Here is a 19663-nt window from a genome sequence, read left to right as displayed (position 1 = left end):
ATTTAGGGACTGGCTTATTTACAATATCTAGGAGCTGTATTTAGGGCTTATTTACAATATCTAGGAGCTGTATTTAGGGCTTATTTACAATATCTAGGAGCTGTATTTAGGGACTGGCTTATTTACAACAAATCAATCTTACCCTGGTTTGTGTTTGGCTGTTGCTGCTGAACTCTGAGTAGCTGGGAGCCTTGAAATGAGCGATTGCACACAACCACCTGGCATAGTCTGCCCGTACCTTTAAAGACACAATTTTTATTAGATTTGCTGACTGACCTCCATCTTGCCAGATCCTTTGCCATTTAGTATACGGGGATGTCCGACCTCAAACTGAGTTCCTGTGGGATCAGTCGCAGGTCATGTGACTTCTCTGCATTTGTTGGCCTTGCACACGGCTTACCTTTTTATTCATCAAGCAGTGGAATATGAAGATCTGTAAACCTTGCAACATGTTGAGGATGGAGAAAGCGTAGGCGAAAAAGAGGGAGGTGGAGCCAAACTGCAGAAAGCCGAACACCCAGCAGCACCCCAGTATAGAGAGCTGGGCCACAGCAGTGACTGTAAGAGACCTGCAGGAGAATGTATAGAACAATGAGGGCAACTTGCATAGACTAGGGGCATTCAGTAGCGCTGCAGGCAACTTTTAGTATACACAATAAAGACCAATTGAGAAGCTGCTTGTAACAATTTTGTGTAGAACCTCCTAAATCTTCTCTTAAAGGGCATGTAAAGGCAAAAAAAATAAAATCCCATTTTTACTTTAATGAGAAAAACATATCTCCAATATACTTTAATTAAAAAATGTGTACCATTTTTATAAGAAACCTGACTATGCAGTGAAATTCTCCCTTCATTTACTGCTGTGGATAGGAATTGTCAGATGGTCCCTAACTGCTGAGCAGGGAAACAATCATACTTATGAACAGCAGGGGGAGCCCCGCCTTACTTCCCAGCCATGCAGAACTCAAGCAGCTTTGTTTATGACGATCCCTAAGCAGCCCAGACCACACTGAGCATGTGCACAGTCTTAGTCTTGCAAAGATGTATAACAAAGTTACAAGATGGTGACCCCCTGTAGCCAACTTTGAAAGCATAAATTATTTGTTTGATTAGGCTTGTGGTGCAGTAAGTTCATGTTTATATTTAGTATACAAAATACATCATTTCTAAGCCTTATTCTATTTTAGACTTTACATGCCCTTTAAAGTAAACTTCCCCCCCTTAAAGGAGAACTAAACACTAATAATGAATGTGGCTAAAAATGCCATATGGATGGAATAAATCATTTCCTGTTCTGATGAGTGCTTTCACCCTACATTACCTGATTCGCTTATATTTCTCCATTTCTGGGTTGATTTGGGACATTTTCTCTGCCAGCTTCCACACGGTAAGGACAAAAATCCCAGAATTCACCTGGTGAGAGGAGAAGGCCGAGTGGTTATCACTATAATGACTGGGGCTTATTTTATTAACAACGGAGGCAAATAGCGGTGATGTTGCCCATATCGACCAATCAGATTTTTTGCTTTCGTCTTCTAACTTGTAGGTGACTGGTCAAGTCTAATTGCTGATTGGTTGCTGTAGGCAACATCACTGGTGAGGTTTGTCTCCAATGTTAAATGCGCCCCTATTAAGCTCCTCACAATGAGGCATGTGACAGAGTTAAAGGAACAGTAACACCAATTGGGCTTTTTTATAAATTTGCACCTGGCCAGTAACCTATGGCAGCCAATCAGATGATTGCTTTCAGTACCTAACCTACAGGTAATCAGTGATTACCTTTTTTTATCAAGCCAGCTGTACGTTAGGCATTTACAGATAAAGGATCTGTCTGTACTTTGGATCTTCATACCTAAAGTCTACTAGAAAACCATGTAAACATTAAATAAACCCAATAGGCTGGTTTTGCTTCCAATACAAATTCATTATTAGGGTTGCACTGAATCCACTATTTTGGATCCGGCCGAACCCCTGAATCCTTCGTGAAAGATTCGGCCTCATACCGAACCGGATCCTATTTTGCTTATACAAATTAGGGGTGGGAAGGGGAAAATATTTTTTTACTTCCATGTCTTGTGACAAAAAGTGACACAATTTCCCTCTCTGTCCCTAATTTGCATATGCAAATGAGGATTCGGTTTGGCCGGGCAGAAGGTTTCATCCGAATCCTGCTTAAAAAAACAGAATCCTGGATTTGGTGCATCCCTATTAATTATATCTTAGCTGGGATCAAGTACAAGCTACTGTTTTATTATTACAGAGAAAAAGAAAATCATTTTCAAAAATTTGGATTATTTGAATAAAATAAGAGTCTATGGGAGACGGCCATCCCGTAATTCGGAGCTTTCTGGATAACGGGTTTCCGGATAATGTATCCCGTACCTGTACGGGGGCAGCCGGAAGGCTTGGGGGTTATTGTCAAACCATCAAGGTGAATGTAAATGGGCGGAGTCATGCTAAGATGGAAGAGAAGGGTCCGACGTCTGTACTTACAAGCAGAATCATGCAGACTGGTCCCATGAAACTCCAGATAAAATTCCTTTCAAGTGACAACCAGCAGCTGGAACACAAGGAGGATCCGACTCAAGTCTCGTGGAAAGCAAATAAAACATTTTCCTACAGCCATTTCTACTCATGCCTAGTGCAGCTCACTCATTACGTAATTAGGTGCAAGTCCACTCCTTGGGTAAGTACGTTTAGCCAACCAGCCCATTACTCCCAGTCTTATGTACTTTCTGCTTCTCTATTGCTCTTCCCAATGTTCGGGGAGAGGGGTGGGGCTTATATGTGTTTTTTTTTTATTGTTACTTTTAGAGGCACATTTATCAAGGGTCGAATTTCATGTGAGTTTTTTAAAACTCCCATGAACTTGAAATTTATAATAAAAATCAAATTTTTTAAACTCGGGTGAATAGGACCGAAAACTCGAATTGAATTCTAAAAACTCAATTCTCCGAAAAAACTTGAATGCAAGGAAGGCTGCAAACATCACCAAATCGATCCCTGGACGTTTCCTGTTGACCTAAACAGCAATTTGGGAAGGTTTTGGGTGGCTAATCGTCGAATTCGAGTGCCAGCGAATGATAAATCTCGAAAAATCAAATTTTTTTGAAAAACTCAAATTGAATTTGAATAACTCTCTAGTCGAATTTGACAGTTTTGACCATAAAAAAACTCGAAAATTCTAATTTTGAATTTTCAAATACGACCTTTGCTAAGTTTGGCCCTTATCTATGTCAAGGATCCCCAACCACCGGGCCGCGGACAGTCCTGAAGTGGGCCTCCGAACAATTAGCGTGGCGCGCCCAAGTTGGATGCTGGAACGCCACAATTGGACACAGACCCCCTCCAAACCACCACCCCCAGTCCTTGCAAAAAAAAACAAAAAAAAAAACAATTTGGCTCTTCTTTGTTCTCCAGCCCAAAAAAGGTTGGGGACCCCTGGTCTATGTATAGAAAAAATATAGAACTTGGCAGCTAGAGGGAGCTCTTGTTCCATAAAAACAGGACCCCAGGAAACCCGTACTACTCCTACTTGACTACAGCAGCCCAAACTGCCAATGCTTTTCTACACTGATCACCCATTTATACCAAGATTACTATGGACTACCATGGTGCATCCTTACTGTAGTTTGGTCCCATATCCTCCAGGATACACTGATGCACTGATGGTGACGATGGCAAGTGGCACTCCGTAGCCAATCAGCAGGAGATATCTTTTCTTGAGATGAGTGTTAAACACCTTCACCAACATTAGGTAGAGCTCCACTGCTTCCAGAGACATCCAGAAGAAGGATGCGAGGTAAAATGCGTGTAAGAGCCCAGCGACAACACTACAGGCAACCTGGGGATGTACAAAGAAGGTCATCAAGACGCCATCCACGTAGAGTTACTCTCCAACCAACCAATAGCAATTAACAGTGATCACTAAGAAAAAGCAAGGGGTGATTGGTTGCTATGTGTTACCGTTCTGGAGTAAAATTTACACAACCTTTCGTAAATGGACAACCCTAGACCATCTGTTCCAAACAACCTACTTGGGCATGATGGTTCTTCTGTCCTCCACCCCCACAATGATATCACAGTTTGGCATGGAGATGTCATTGTATGGGGTAGACATGGGAGGTGAGGAGATGGAAATCTGAAGATTCCTCTTCCTTCACCAGAAGCAGTTGGCCCAAACCAGTCTGACGCGTAAACCCATCTGACCCTTGGATTTTGGGGATGGACAATGCATCACTAGTCTTGGCCTCCTATTAAAGTAACATTTTCTGGCTCTCTCTATAGCTGTAGATGTTACTTGTGGCCAAACCTCCAAAGCACACATGTGAGTCCCTTCAAACACACTTCTGTAGGTACTTTCCAATTACCCCCCCCCCCCGTGTTTCTCTCTAGTTACATCAGTAAGGGGCAGATTTATTAAGGGTCAAATTTGACTAGGGAATTATCCAAACTCGATTGAAAAAAATTGGAATTGGGTTTTAGAGATTTATCATACTCTGGCTTCGACTATTCCACACCTAAAACCTGCCGAATTACTGTTTAAGTCAATGGGAGACGTCCGTCAGTTTGGAGATGTTTGCAGCCTCCCTGACATTCAAGTTTTTTTCTCCGAAGAAACTCGAATCGAGTTTGATCAAATTTGAATTGGATTCGATTCGAGTTTTCTGGGCGTTTAAATTCATTCGAGTTTTAAGATTTCCATTTTTTTAATACATTTTGGCAATTCGCAATTTGGAATTCATTGGAGTTTAAAAAATTCACATGAATATGAAATTCGACCCTTGATAGATGTGCCTCTAGGAATGAGCAGGAACATGTCTGCTTTTCTTTTAGTAACTATTACACTCATGTAGTGCACCTTCTACTATACCCAATCCTAGTCAACTCCATCCAGAGACGTAGAAGACGGTTTTGCCAGTAACGTGTTGAGACATGGAACTCAACTCACCAGGTTGTGATTGGCTGTTATCCCAAGCAAAAAGATGCAGTGTCCCAGGAAGAGGCTGATGCACAGGTGTGTGTGGATGGTGTTGCGTGTCCCTCGGAGAGACCGACAGAAGATAAACGTGATGATGGAGAGGCTGAGGCAGATGATGGAGATTGATAGCCCGATCCGTGTGATGAGGGTGAGAGGCCAACTCTTCACGAGCTCCTAGGAGAAGAACATATAAGTCAAGAAGATGTACAGTAGGGAAGAATAGGGAAGAAAGAGTGAAGATGTAGAGCCGGTGCCCCAAGATACTGCCAGACAGGATCCTCGTATCCACATTCCTTACCTCAACGTTATTTGTAGCCATCAAGATGGCAAAGCTGGTCATATGAACACAGCTGCAGTTGGTTTCTTGCTTGGAGCTCTCTAATGTGATGCACCCGGCGGTACTCCAGGCCACATCTTCCTGTGACCAGAACGCACAGGTTGTCTTGCTGGGGTCAATCTGTAGGGGAACAATTAGATGTGTCAATAACCTGTGGATCAAGCAGTGTCCCACCGTTGCACATTCTGGGATTTGGAAATCTGGGGGGAAAAAGTGGAATTGTAGGTAAAAGCTTCAGGATATGGGTGCAAAAATTGTGCATTACACACTGCACTGAGTTAGTAAACAACCCTTGTTTTTGGTCTGGGCTTTTTGAACCAGCTCTGTAAGTGGAAGGACAATTCTCACCCAAATGATCAGTAACATAATCCAAAAGCCTGCCCATCAATTATTGTAACGCCACACTCCCGAATGTGCCGTTACCAGTCTCACCGTGATATTTATTGCTGTATGTTGCAGTCGGAAAGTGATAGAGCTGTTCAGACTGGAGGTGTTTTCTCGGCTGAGGAAAGTGCTGATCACCGGCGAGATGAGATGGACGGTACTAGAATTTGATCCCCCAACAATCCCAGCTCCTTCCAGTAAAGGAGCCAGAGAATTATACTCCAGAAAACCGACAAATGGGAAATCTGATGAAGAGAAAAGTGCAGGATAAAGCAAGCGGGTGAGGAGGGAAATAGAAAGATGAGCCCATTTCTGGTTCGTCAATAGAAATGAAAACGCCCATTTGTGTTCACTGTTTTTTGATTATCTTTAAAAGAGCAACACTCTTTAATCTTGTTTAAGGGTTTCTCCCCTTCCCATTGTATTTCACCACGACCCAAGTTATGCCGGCTATTCTCATGTCTACCACTTGGTGGGGCTAGGGAGCACTTTTAGCAATGCAAACACTCCAACTTGCAGTACAGCAGTAAAAAGTGACTGAAGTTTATCAGAGCACAAGTCACATGATTTGGGGGCACCTGGGAAACTGACAATATGTCTAGCGCCATGCCAAAATTTCAAAAGTAAATAGAAAAAAAATCTGTTTTTGCTCTTTTGAAAAATGGATTTCAGTGAAGAATTCTGCTGGAGCAGCACTATTAACTGATGTGTTTAGAAAAGCGAAAGTATCCCTTTAATTTAGCTCTAAATAAACACCACAAATATCAATAATGTGAAACAGGTGCTCCCCTGCTGTTCTGGCGCGGCCAGACCAAAAAAACAAAAGCTTAAAGGGGTTGTTCACTTTTTTAAGCATGATGTAGAGAGTGATATTCTGAGACAATTTGCAATTGGTTTTTATTTGTGGTTTCTGAGTTCTTTAGCATTTTATTCAGCAGCTCTCCAGTATGCAATTGTATCTGGTTGCTAGGGTCCAAATTACCCTAGCAACCATGCATCGATTTGAATAAGAGACTGGAATATGGATAGAAGAGGACCTGAATAGAAAGATGAGCGATAAAAAGTAGCAATAACAATACATTTGTAGCCTTACAGAGCATTTAATTTTAAATGGGGTCAGTGACCCCCATTGGAAAGATAGAAAAAGTCAGAAGGCCAATAATTCAAAAACTAAAACTAAAATAAAAATAATGAAGACAAATTGAAGCGTTGCTTAGAATTGGCCATTCTATAACATACTAAAGGTGAACCACCCCTTTAAGTTACTGATGCAGGAAGCATGTCCTGTCACTTCTGCTCAGTTGCATCCCCTCAGTTTGGCAGAGTCTCTCTCTTGTTATATGTTCATTATATGAGCAGTAATAAACAGCTAATGAAAAAACAGCCAATGAGAATAAAAAAAAAATCGTGTAAATAGCAAAAAATTGTGCATAGGATGTAGGTGGCTATACGTCCCCTTAGAAGTTTCTTTATTTTGTTTTTTTTTGTTATTATACCGATGTCCCACGCTCTGAGCATCAATGTTTTGTTTCTGGGGGGCGCTATAAAACGTGGCGCTGTTACCATCTCCGCTGTCTGCCGCCGCTGTTTGTGGATCCACCTGTAAACGGCTCCGTCTGCTCTGCAGAGAAATCAATTTGCTTTTCCGGCTGCCACTCAGGGTCAGAAGTTCTGTGAAAAGAAACTGTCAGTTTAGTGGGCACTGCAGAAAGACCAGTTAGAGCGCTGACAGAGTTCATTGGTCACTGCTAGTGTGCGGGTCCTGTGCACAATATGGTTGCTTGGATCACTCATGAACCTAGTATGTCCCTGGTATATAATATCTACTGAAACCACAACTAATGTGAATGATCAAATGTTCATGTGCCATGAGCCGTGGCTGCTGCTGCTGCTATACGTTGCTATGCAATATTTTTCTCCCCCTATAGGATTACATGTAACACAGATATGTTGAATCAATAGCTATTGGTATGTCGGTATCGGCACAAGGCGCAGAATGACCCAGGACAGGAGACAGGCCTCTGTATGCAGACTTATTAATTTGAATCCGAATTTTCTAATTTTTCATGGTCAGAACTGTCAAATTCTACTACGGAGTTATTCAAATTCGATTTGAGGTTTTTTTTGTTTTGTTTTTTTAAAATGTAGTTTTTGAGATTTATCATACTCTGGCCCTTTAAGAATTCAAATTCGACTGTATGTCACCTGCCAAATTGCTGTATAAGTCAATGGGAGAGGTCCAGGGATCAATTTACAGTCGTTTCAGTTCATCCAATTCGATTTTAATAATACATTTTCGATTGGTCGAATTTATGGGAGTTTAGGGGAGTTTTTAGAAACGCACATGAATTCAACCTTTGATAAATGTGCCTCTAAGTGTCCTGTTCTTGTGCTCATACGTGTTAATGACAGTGTTATGTGTTCTAGTTGGTTCAACTTATGCAATCTGCTCTCTACAATACAATGCCCTGCAGACATGCAATCTGTGCAAGCGCAACGCCGGGGAGAACTCCATGTAGACATCCAGGTTCAACTCGGCAGAGGTTTACCTGTGCGGTTGTTCTTGCTCTTGGCTGTGATATTTCCACCATATGAAAGAGACAAGTTTCGGACTATGCGTTCCACTTGTTTCAGTACCTTCCCAGTACCTCTCAGTCTTTCCTGTATGGATCGACGTGGGATTCTGTCGATAATACCGTTCAGCTCGTCCAGAAGCTGTGGGGGTCAAGGGAATGTAAATATATCATTGTTTTTATAGCTAGACATATATAGGGAACCCATGCAGCCTGCTAACTGCATATCACCCTATCAACCACATAATGCAATATACTATAGTGCTATAGTCCATTACTGTACACCTACCCTATACTCTACTTCTGTACTCCCCATACTGTATATACAACTTTCCATTACTGTACACATTCCCTATACTATAAGTAATGTGTACAGTAATGGAAAGTTGTATATACAGTATGGGGAGTACAGAAGTACAGTATAGGGTAGGTGTACAGTAATGGAAAGTTGTATATACAGTATGGGGAGTACAGAAGTACAGTATAGGGTAGGTGTACAGTAATGGAAAGTTGTATAAAAAAATATATTTTTTTACTGAAACTTTGGAGCTGCTTCTTCATGTCTTAAATGCTGCAACACAAGTAAGATTCAGTATATATTTATCCATTTGAAGTGAGTACTGATCAGCCAGGCAGGACTAATTATTGCACAGGAAAAAGAAACTGTCATTCTAAGCAATTTCCCAGTGTACATTCATTATGCATTTCCAAGGGTTTATAAACAGAAATGCTATTAAAATCAGTATCTGACTGGTTGTTTACATTCTCTGCACCCCTGGCTCTGACTCATGACACAATGTAGCAAGCCAGCTGATTAAAAGCGTTGGAGTAGACCCGACTCCTGTTACATTACTCTAAAAGTCAGACCCAGAGAATCAAAAAAAAAACAAAAGGACAAACAACAGCAGTTACATTTACATAGACTTTTAAAACCAATGGAAATTGCGTAATGGATCTTGATTGGAAAAGTTGCTTAGAATGACATTTTCTTTCATTTATGAAGGTGTATTTTCCCTTTAAAGGAATGAGGCGGAAGCCTGGATACAGCAACAATAAACATGTACAATTTTATCTCGTGCATACATTATCAGATCCTGTTTAGGTTCAACTAATTTATTCTAGATGGGATAGAAATGGACTCCCATTTGGCACCTTCTGCTGTAAATTCAAGGCAAACTGTCAACCACAGTACAGAACCCAAAGGCCAGCTCTCCCTCCATAACTGTTTCCAACAATGTAGGCCCGAAAGCCTAGATCAAATGTTGTGCATCATTACTGTTTCCATAAGAAAACAATGTAGGCCTAGAAAGCCTAGATTAGATGCAGTGCATACACTTAAGGTGGCCATACACTGGCAACAAAAGTTGCAAACAGACTCGGACCATGTATGAGGCCCTCTGATTGAAATCAGCCCATAAACTGGCCGTATTCAACTGGACAGGTTTAAAAATCCCATTGGAGCAAGGACCCAATTGGCTCTTTGATGCAGTCCTCACTCCCAACAGCCATCTCCGATGTTGTGATTCAATCTCAGGGCCCTTGGCACTTCAAAGTGGCGGAAAATAGAGCTTCAACGGAAGAAATAAGTATTTATTGGCATGTTCCATTAATTACAGGAAGCATTTGTCTCTCACCTGCTGGATCCTTTGGAAATGGTCTACTTTGTTAGACGATGGAGCCAACGAAGAAATTAAATTATCCATGAAACACTGAAACTGGACAGAGGAAGACAATTTCAGCAGGCACACTACACACCTCCGCGTTTAATCTTACTGAAGAATTATGGTTGATCTATTTGATGTTTTTAATGAGATATATAATCAGGAATATGCATAGGAGGATAGTAACACCATCAGCAGTATTTACAGCAAGGCTCAGGGGTGCCACCAGGGGGGCACAGGAAGTACAGTTGTACCAGGCCCAGTCCTAAAGGGGGGCCTGGCTGTTCTACACTTTTGAAATTAGCCGGCGGCCCTGGCAAGGCTGATCTCTGTCCAACAAGTGAATATGGACTCGTATGCCACAAAGGAATTTTCTAATTAATTGAACAAAACATTCACTGAACTACATGAAGTCTATTGGGCCAAAAAGTATCCTGAAACAGGAAGAGCCTTCCCCCAACTCCTGCCAGAATTGCCAAGAACATCATTGTATGATTTAGCCTTTCAATAGGACATTGAGCTTTAACCCACATCATGCACCAGAATAGTATTCCTTCCCCACCAAAACTTTACCGTTGGCACTATGTATTCAGGCAGGTAGTCATCTCCTGGCATCTGACCCTGCCATATGAAGGAAATTGCATTTATCACTCCAGAAAACACACTTCCACTGATCCAGAGTCCAAAGGCGGTGAACCTTTACAATGCTCTATATCTGAACATTGTCATTGTGGTGATCTTTGATTTGTTTGCCTTCCATAAAACCCTTGCACTGCTTAAGAATAGTTCTTACATGAATTTGACTCTGGATACCGTTTACCGTATTGAACGGCAACTGAGAACATGTCATTTTAGATGGGGTAGCCAGATACCTTTGGTCATAAAGGAGCATATGAATCAAAGGTCGAATATTAGAGTTAATTTAATTAGAATAAACTGGAATGACCTCGGAATTTGAATAGTATCTTATTTAACAAAAAGATAGAATATCTAAATCTCGAAGGAATGTTACCGACTAAAAACAAATCAAATTCGACTAAACTTGAAACGAGTTTTTTCTCTGAAATGTCAGGAAGGCTATTAACATCTTTAAATGGATCACTGGACCTCTGCCATTGACTTCCAGGCCAGGACTGGCAATCTGTGGGTTCTGGCAAATGCCAGAGGGGCTGCTATAAGATGCCATAGAAAGTCAGTATTTATTGGGCTGTTGGGGGCTGATTGGGCCTCTGTGTACCTGAAATGCCAGGGCCTATTTTAATTCTCAGTCCGGACCTGTTGACTTCTACATGAACTCGGCAGGTTTTAGGTGGTGAATAGTCTCATTTGAATTGTAGGTATGGTAAATCTCGAATTCCATTTCGAGTTTGGATTATTTATTGACCAAAAATCCAACTCGAAAATTCGAATTTCCAATTTGAACCTTAATAAATCTGCTCCATAGTGTGCATGCAGATGACAGATAACACGACTGTAATGCACTTTATTTTGAGCTTCTGTATCATTGTTGCTTTGACATTTATAAACATTTATAAATACTTAAACAATTTCCATTCTGAATAATAGTATTTCTGTCAATCTGCCACAAAATTAGGACTGCAGCATACAGTTATTTGGAGCATATTCTAGCATGCTGTGACATCAAATATATGGGGAGCAGGATCTGATAGCATAGGGATTTCCCTGTACTAGGAAAAAAATCAGCTAGGGGGATATTTATAAATCTTTTTAAAAAGTTAATTTAAAATACACCCCACATTACAACTTTAAATACATGATAGACCAGGTATATCTGTAGGCAAGAGTCTATGTAGTCAATAGACATTATGGGTGGCTTACCAAGTCACTGGACTTCATGCCACTGTCACTTCCGTTACATTTCACTAAAAGACAAAGAGTTTTATTTATAATAATAATAATGATAATAATGTAATAAGTAATAATGATTGTTACATTGAGTTGAGAGATGGAGCAACAGACAGAAAGAAAATGGAATGTGTGAGCAATCACTAGAAGAAGAGCCCGAACAAGGCAGAATATGTGTGAGGGTTCTCACCCAGATATTCCACACCACTGCAGCTCCCTTGCTAATAGGCAACAGAAGGGGTAAATGCATTTGTTTAAATAATTCTTGCCTAATTTCTTGCTTATCCAGAATAAGGTGAAAAAACTTACATATGTAGCAGTACCAGAGGTCCTCTGTTGGTGGAGGAAAAGTCAGGTTTATTATTAGTCTAATATGCTTCAAATCAGTTCCCCGAAAAATTGCAATAATGAATTTGAATTAACATACCAGCTATTTCCATACGGTCTATGTAAAAACAATAGGTAGATGTTACATTTTATAATCACTGTTAGCTATCAGCATTGCCGTGTTCATCATCTTTTCTCTTTTGCCCAAACCTAGTCCCACTAAGTCTACGGTGTTCAATAAAATCTTAGATGTTTCCATGACTTACGGTGGCCATACATAAGCTCTCTGTTCAATTGGCCTGCAGACCAACAACTTTGACTTTGACGGAGACTCATGCATATTAAGGGGCACATTTACCTAGGGTCGAATATCGAGGGATAATTGACCCTCGATATTCGACCGTCTAAGTAAAATCCTTCGACTTCGAATATCGAAGTCAAAGGATTTTGCGATATTCCTACGATCGAACGATCAAAGGAATAATCGTTCGATTAAATCCTTCGAATCGAACAATTAGAAGGATTTTAATCCATCGATCGAAGGATATTCCTTTGATTAGGAAATTGTTAGGAAGCCTATGGGGACCTTCCCCATAGGCTAACATTGGCCTCGGTAGGTTTTAGGGGGCGAACTAAGGGGTCGAAGAAATTTTTAAAGAGACAGTACTTCGACTATCGAATGGTCGAATAGTTGAACAATTTTTAGTTTGAATCGTTCGATTCGAAGATCGAAGTAGCCCATTCGATGGTCGAAGTAGCCATATTCAACCATTCAAAATTCGAACTATTTTTCCTCTATTCCTTCACTCGAAATAAGTAAATGGGCCGCTTAGGGGCCAATTCACTAACTTCGAGTGAAGGATTTGAAGTAAAAAAACTTCAAATTTCGAAGTGTTTTTTGGGCTACTTCGACCATCGAATGGGCTACTTTGACCTTCGACTACGAATCGAAGGATTCGAACTAAAAATCGTTTGACTATTCGACCATTCGATAGTCGAAGTACTGTCTCTTTTAGAAAAAACTTCGAAGCCCTAGTTCGCCATCTAAAACCTACTGAACTCAATGTAAGTGTATGGGGAAGGTCCCCATAGGCTTGCCTAAGTTTTTTTGGTCGAAGGATAATCCTTCGATTGTTGGATTAAAATCCTTCGAAACGTTCGATTCGAAGGATTTAATCGTTCTATCGAAGGATTATTCCTTCGATCTAACTATTTGCGCTAAAATCCTTCGACTTCGATATTCGAAGTCGAAGGATTTTAATACCCAGTCGAATATCGAGGGTTAATTAACCCTCGATATTTAACCCTTGGTGAATTGGCCCCTTAGTGTTGGAAATAGAATTGCATATGAAGCCTCAATAAGGTTTCATTTCAGTGAAAAGTTGCATGTGAGAATCAGGAAAATGAAACCCAGAAACACTTCTTCATTTGTATTAGTTACATTTATTCAATGTCCTATACAGCAGTAATCCTCATATCTCCACTCCCCTTTGGCAGAACAAGCACGGACCTCAGACTTTAATTATCCATTATAATGAGCTTGGGAGCATGGATGGGCATAAGGCTTTTTGTCCACACACTTCAGTTTTTTATTTTGTAGCATTAGAAATCCGTTGGTCATTATGGGGTAATGGGGTGGCAGTTGCCACTCTAGTTAATTTGCCTTATATCAGCCCTTTAGAAAGAAGCAGTTCCCAGGAATGCTCTTCAATACATAAATATAATGTTGATTTCCCTGATTCCCCAGATAGTTTGTCTCATCACATTATTTGTCTTGTGAAACCATATCCCCTCTCATGTATGTCTCTGGGAGACATTCAGCACGGCTTCTTCAATGTACTTCCTAGGGTGAGACTTTAATTGTCACCTTCAACCAGAGTTTTTAATTCCACCTGGATAATGTTCTCAGGATACGATACATAGAAGATGGGGAGCATGTGTGAAGCTGTACTACCATGGAAAACTGCTTTTCCTCCAATTTCAGGTAGATCAGAGATGATTTTGTGGTCATTTGCAAAGCTGTGAAGATGCAGTCTGACAACTCAGCTTCTATTTAAAGAACATCAAAGGATTCTTCTGTAGGCCAATATCAATCTGATGAGAATTTCTGCCATGACACCAGGGAGGAAGCCAATACCATGGCTCAATTGAACAGGTCGAATGTAGATCCCAAGGAACACTCCTTTGAAAATGTAGATTTAACAAATAATTGCAACAGTGGAAGACCCCAAAGGTGAATTTTATGTTAAACAAGTAGAATGGCAAGAGAGTGTCAGCCATGAGCCCTGTGTGAAATGATGAACAGGTGGAAATTCTGTTGGCTTATATTTTCCCACCGATTACTATATTCACCAGAGTTATCAGGAACGTTTTTTAGGATGCGACCCCAGCAATAACCATTCTTCCATTTTGGAGTATGGTTCTCACAGTTAATGCAGACATGTCCTGGGAATTATTTGATTCTTCTCCAACTAGGAGATCTCATTTCTCACAGGCATCTTCAGAGTCCATATCTGCATCACTTCAATATTACTGCCTGGAGGTATTATTTTCTTCCAAGCTAAGAGCATTCTATTCAACTTCATCAGTTCAGATTTATTACAACAGGTCCTAGACAATTATCTAAAGGTACAGTTTTTGCAAATTTGGTTAATTTGTCCTGTCTCGACTTGTTCATAGGTTATTAAGTCTTTATGTGTCCAGCATAAAGATTACAGGTACAGGCTCAAAGTGGCAGCAAATTAGATTCTGTGTTTTCTGGTACGTCCTGTAATGCACGTTATTGGTTTCTTTAGACACCACTGTATGTGAACAAGTAGACGTGTGACAACTACTTCTTTTTCTATTTTCCATACTTTTGTGTGCACACAACTTACAGTGGCAAATTCACTGAAGGGCAAATTTCCTCCTGCGAAAAATTCACCAAAATGTATTAACATTACACTAATTCCCTAAATTGAGAGGTTGTGTTTCAGCAGCTGAATGCCAGCAACGTTTTGCTAGCATTAATTTGTCAGTGTGAGCATTTCATCTTTCACTAGCATTCAATTCTGCCTAGCAAAACGTCTTTAAAGGGATCCTGTCATCAGAAAACATGTTTTTTTCAAAACGCATCAGTTAATAGTGCTACTCCAGCAGAATTCTGCACTGAAATCCATTTCTCAAAAGAGCAAACAGATTTTTTTATATTCAATTTTGAAATCTGCCATGGGGCTAGACATTTTGTCAATTTCCCAGCTGCCCCAGGTCATGTGACTTGTGCCTGCACTTTAGGAGAGAAATGCTTTCTGGCTAGCCCCATGTCAGATTTCAAAATTGAATATAAAAAAATCTGTTTGCTCTTTTAAAAAAATGGATTTCAGTGCAGAATTCTGCTGGAGCAGCACTATTAACTGATTCATTTTGAAAAAAATGTTTTTTCCCATGACAGTATCCCTTTAATACTCTTACGCTTAGGTCAATTTGAATAGGGCGGGTACATATGGGTCATATATATGTCTTTATTAGAGATGTTGGTGCAAATATTAGAAGAGGCCACTTATTATTAAAAATGTCCAAGGATGCAAAATAAAGACAAAAGAGATCCTCTAATGCCCTATACATGAGCCCTCCCTAAAACAAATGTGGCATGCCCCTCAAATTAGTTAAAAAAATGAACACAAAAATCTTTACTAGTTAGGACTTTTGAAGGCAATCCCGCTTTAAAATATGAAAAAACAACAGTGTTTCTTTAGAACTTTTATGACTTTCCGGCATACAGGATATGATGTCACTGACGTAAGATTGAGGAGGATGTAGCTTCATCTTATCAGTTCACCAGGTCTAAGGTGGGGAAGGAAACTCTGGAGAAAGAGGTAACGTTCTGTAAAATTTGCACTTTAGTGAATTTGCAGAGTCACATTCGTGCGCCTGAGCAAAAATTCACCTGGCGATAGGGAGAGATCGCTAGAGAATTGCCCTCTACGCATGTTAGTAAATTGGCGATGTGCCTGTGGATAGGATTTCTGGTTAATTTTCACTAATGACGATGCCCTTTAGTAAATCTGTCCCACAATGTTTATTGTCCATTGTGACTAGTGTATATTGTTTTATTGGGGAAGTATTTTCACCATTAATCTGTCTGTCTCTTCAATTGTTTAATTTTATTGATTGCTTGATGTTATTGCATTTTTTTAGCCCCATATTGCTATTAATTACTTATTTTTGCCAATAAAACTGTAATTTCACAGTGTGACTAGATGACAGAATGTTTTGAACACTAATCACTAGTGATGCACCGAATTCACTTTTTTGGATTCAGCCAAATCCCCAAATCTTTTCTGAAAGATTCAAACCGAATCCAAATCCTAATTTGCATGTGCAAATTAGAAGCGGAAAGGAAAAAGTGGGACATTTTTTTTTACTTCCTTGTTTTGTGACCCTTCCCGCCGATAATTTGCATATGCAAATTGGGATTAGGTTCAGCCAGATATACAAATCCAGCTAGTGTATGAACAAACCATGACTAACAATAAACATCTCTATATTCCATTCATCCATCAATGTTCTCTACCCAGTATACAATTGTGTCTTTGATTGGTCTGTATTTAGGTGCTGCCCCTAGGCAGTGGACCTCAGTCAAGGTGGCCAGGGACTTATTGCCTTCACATGTCTTCACAATAAATAACGGTACAGATCTTGAAGAAACTTGTTCAACCAATGTTCTTGAGACATGCAGGAAGTAGGTCATCTTTGCATTCTTGTTATGTGACCTCATTTCCTGGCTGGGGTCAATATGGCTTCCAGGTCATGACATCAGGAAGAATAACATTTGTCTCAGAATATTTCAGTTGAATATGGACAATCACCAGCCGAACCTTCCATTTCAGGTAGGGTGTTTGTATGGCTTGTAGGAGTAATTCCCTCTGACATCATTGCATGAGATACAGTTCTAAGTATGACCGTATCATTTCCATCTGTGGTTTTATATAAATTATGTATTAGATGTTTTTTGTTTTGCCCTTGTGCTGTTGGCCTGTCTTTTTCGAGTATTTATGACTTCTGAGGTTTTCGGCCAATATCATGTGAAGATGTTACAGGCACTTTAATTCAACACTACTTAAAAATGTATATGACTTTGTCCTTAGGCATATCCTGTCTGTTGGAGTTTATAAAGGTCATTTGTGACCACAAGTGTGGTATGCGGAGTGCGATGTTACATGTAATTACAGCATGTCTGCTTCTGTCACAACTGCACCTGATGTGCTCAAATGAATTTTGAGTTTTGCTTTAAATCGGGTGCAAGTTGTGCCTACCTTTTTCAGAGTAGGGGGTTGCATCGCTTCTAGAATGTTTGCTTCCGAAGGAAGCCTCTCCAGGTCCGAAAGCTCCAGAGTTTTCCAGGGTCAACAGGCAAAGACACAGAGTGGACACATTGGCAACCATGTGGAAGTTCGAGAGTGTGTTTGGATACTAGTCAATATGCATCAATATGTGCTCACAGCCGCATCCAATTTAGAGGGGTGCATTTGTAAAGAGGTGTGGCCTAAATGGGACCTTTTCCAGTCAGAAACAGCTAATAAAGAAGGCTGACATTCTTTAAATGGAGGCCCATGAGATCTATTGTTATTTGGGCTAGGTGTTGCTGACTGCCAGTGGGAGGAGATGTGGGATCTCTCTATTTGGTTGTTTTCATCCCCCTCCCCTTGGCTCAAGGCAGGTATGAGTGGGGAGGAGAGGGACCAGATAACCATTTAGTTTGTGTGAAAGTGTGGTGCCTCTACTGATGCAAACCTGCTGTAGGAAGCCTTTACTATTCTGCGAGACACTGTTCTGACTACCAGTGGGTTGCTCAGTTAGGTAAACTAAAGGTACTACAATATTTGAGATTGACTGAGGCAAGGCAACTCCAACATTTCATAAAAACAATATACTGATCATTATGTCCCTCTGTATAATAACTGAGGTCTATGTTTTTATCCTACATTTACTGTAATATATGGTGTATTTCTGCTCAGTTAAACTGAGCAGTCACTCCTGGGTCACTAAACTATAATAGCTAATACATCAGAATACAGGAAGGTGTGAGTGGGCAAATGTTGTAAAGGACAAATCGGAAAACCATTGGTTTCTGATGATGAGCAGGGGTGACAGCAGCTGTTTTGTAATGGGAAGGTATTCCGGAGTACAAGCTCTTGTTAGTAGGGGCCTCTGGAACTATTTCTATTTTGTTACCCTCGTTTATTAAATTAAGACCCCTTGTTCATTATAAATGAATGTGCAGCACTGTAACTGGTAGGCGCTACATAAATAAGTACATGATGAAGAGTACAAGGGGTCTGTTCCCAGTCGTCATTTCTGTTATAGTCAAGCTTTTAGGCCTGCCCTGTAGATCCTCCCTCAAGCAGATCTAGAAGCAATGGTCCCTCTAATCCCTTCTTGGCTACGTGTACAAAAAATGTATTACTTGTGTGTGCATTTTTAAAAATTCTTTGTGCGCACCACAATTTTTGGCCTCAAAATTTGTGTGCACAGCTCAGAGGAAACATTTTCTAGAGGACCCACAAATTCACGCAGTATTCTTTCCCAACTCCAAATTCCCTTTCCTCAGAACCAGCAATAATAATTGCACTGTTTAGCGATGTAGAGGGCAAGATCAAGTGTCCCCAAGGGTATTCAGGAAGTGTCACATCGTTTATATTGACCCTTTAACTTAAAGGAACAGTAACATCAAAAAATGAAAGTGTTTTAAAGTAATGAAAATATCATGTAGTCAGGTCCGGACTGAGAATTAAAATAGGCCCTGGCATTTCAGGTACACAGAGGCCCAAACAGCCCCCACCAGCCCACTAAATACTGACTTTCTATGGGACCTTATAGCAGCCCCTCTGGCATTTGCCAGAACCCACAGATTGCCAGTCCGGGCCTGCATGTAGTGTTGCCCTGCACTAGTAAAACTTATGTGTTTGCTTCAGAAACACTACAATAGTTAATATAAACAAGCTGCTGTGGAGCAATGGCGGAAATTGAAAAATGGCTACATGACAGAGGTTAACTAATGGATAACCGATAACACCATTAGACAGACAGAGCTTATTTGCTATCTGCTGTGTAACCTGAGCCTTTTCTCCATTGAATGGCTGCCCCCATTGCTACACAGCAGCTTATTTATATAAACAATAGTAGTGTTTCTGAAGCAAACACCAGTGCAGCGCAACACTGCATTATATTTTCATTACTTTAACCCTTTGCCTGCCAAGCACGTACGCTGTACGTTCTGGCAGGCAAGGGCTTTAACTGCCAAGCACGTACATTGTACGTTCTTGCAGTTTAACATGCTGTACTCTGCATCAGCGGCTTTAGCCGCCTCTGCAGAGACTTAGCAGTGCTGACAGCCCCCTGGGCAACAAGGCTGGGGGGCTGTCATGTCGGTCCTGCAACAGGATTGTTGCAGGATCGACCTAAAATCGCAAAAAGAAGCAACTTACCAGCTCCTCCGTCTTCCTTCTGCTCTCTGCTGCTCTGGCGACGCCCACGCACTTCCTGACTGCAGTGA

At 40.7% G+C, this 19663-nt stretch overlaps 1 protein-coding gene across 2 annotated transcripts in view; it reads right to left on the bottom strand.

Annotated features, from left to right (window-relative positions):
• Positions 1–19663, bottom strand: part of adgre5.L (adhesion G protein-coupled receptor E5 L homeolog) — a 51550-nt gene that overhangs the window by 1058 nt on the left and 30829 nt on the right. For both annotated transcript variants that reach the window (XM_041587195.1, XM_041587196.1), the window contains 12 exons: positions 11776–11819; positions 9910–9990; positions 8252–8417; positions 7266–7373; positions 5751–5947; positions 5280–5438; positions 4952–5155; positions 3627–3844; positions 2494–2560; positions 1322–1413; positions 401–569; positions 143–238 (listed from right to left, as the gene is read on the bottom strand). In XM_041587195.1, the coding sequence (XP_041443129.1) occupies positions 143–238; positions 401–569; positions 1322–1413; positions 2494–2560; positions 3627–3844; positions 4952–5155; positions 5280–5438; positions 5751–5947; positions 7266–7373; positions 8252–8417; positions 9910–9990; positions 11776–11819 (1601 nt within the window). The remainder of the gene's footprint in view (positions 1–142; positions 239–400; positions 570–1321; positions 1414–2493; positions 2561–3626; positions 3845–4951; positions 5156–5279; positions 5439–5750; positions 5948–7265; positions 7374–8251; positions 8418–9909; positions 9991–11775; positions 11820–19663) is intronic.

The sequence above is a fragment of the Xenopus laevis genome, chromosome 3L (assembly GCF_017654675.1).
Source record: "Xenopus laevis strain J_2021 chromosome 3L, Xenopus_laevis_v10.1, whole genome shotgun sequence".
NCBI lineage: Eukaryota > Metazoa > Chordata > Amphibia > Anura > Pipidae > Xenopus > Xenopus laevis.
Note: the sequence above shows the minus strand (reverse complement) of the source record. Positions and strands in the feature narration are given on the sequence as shown.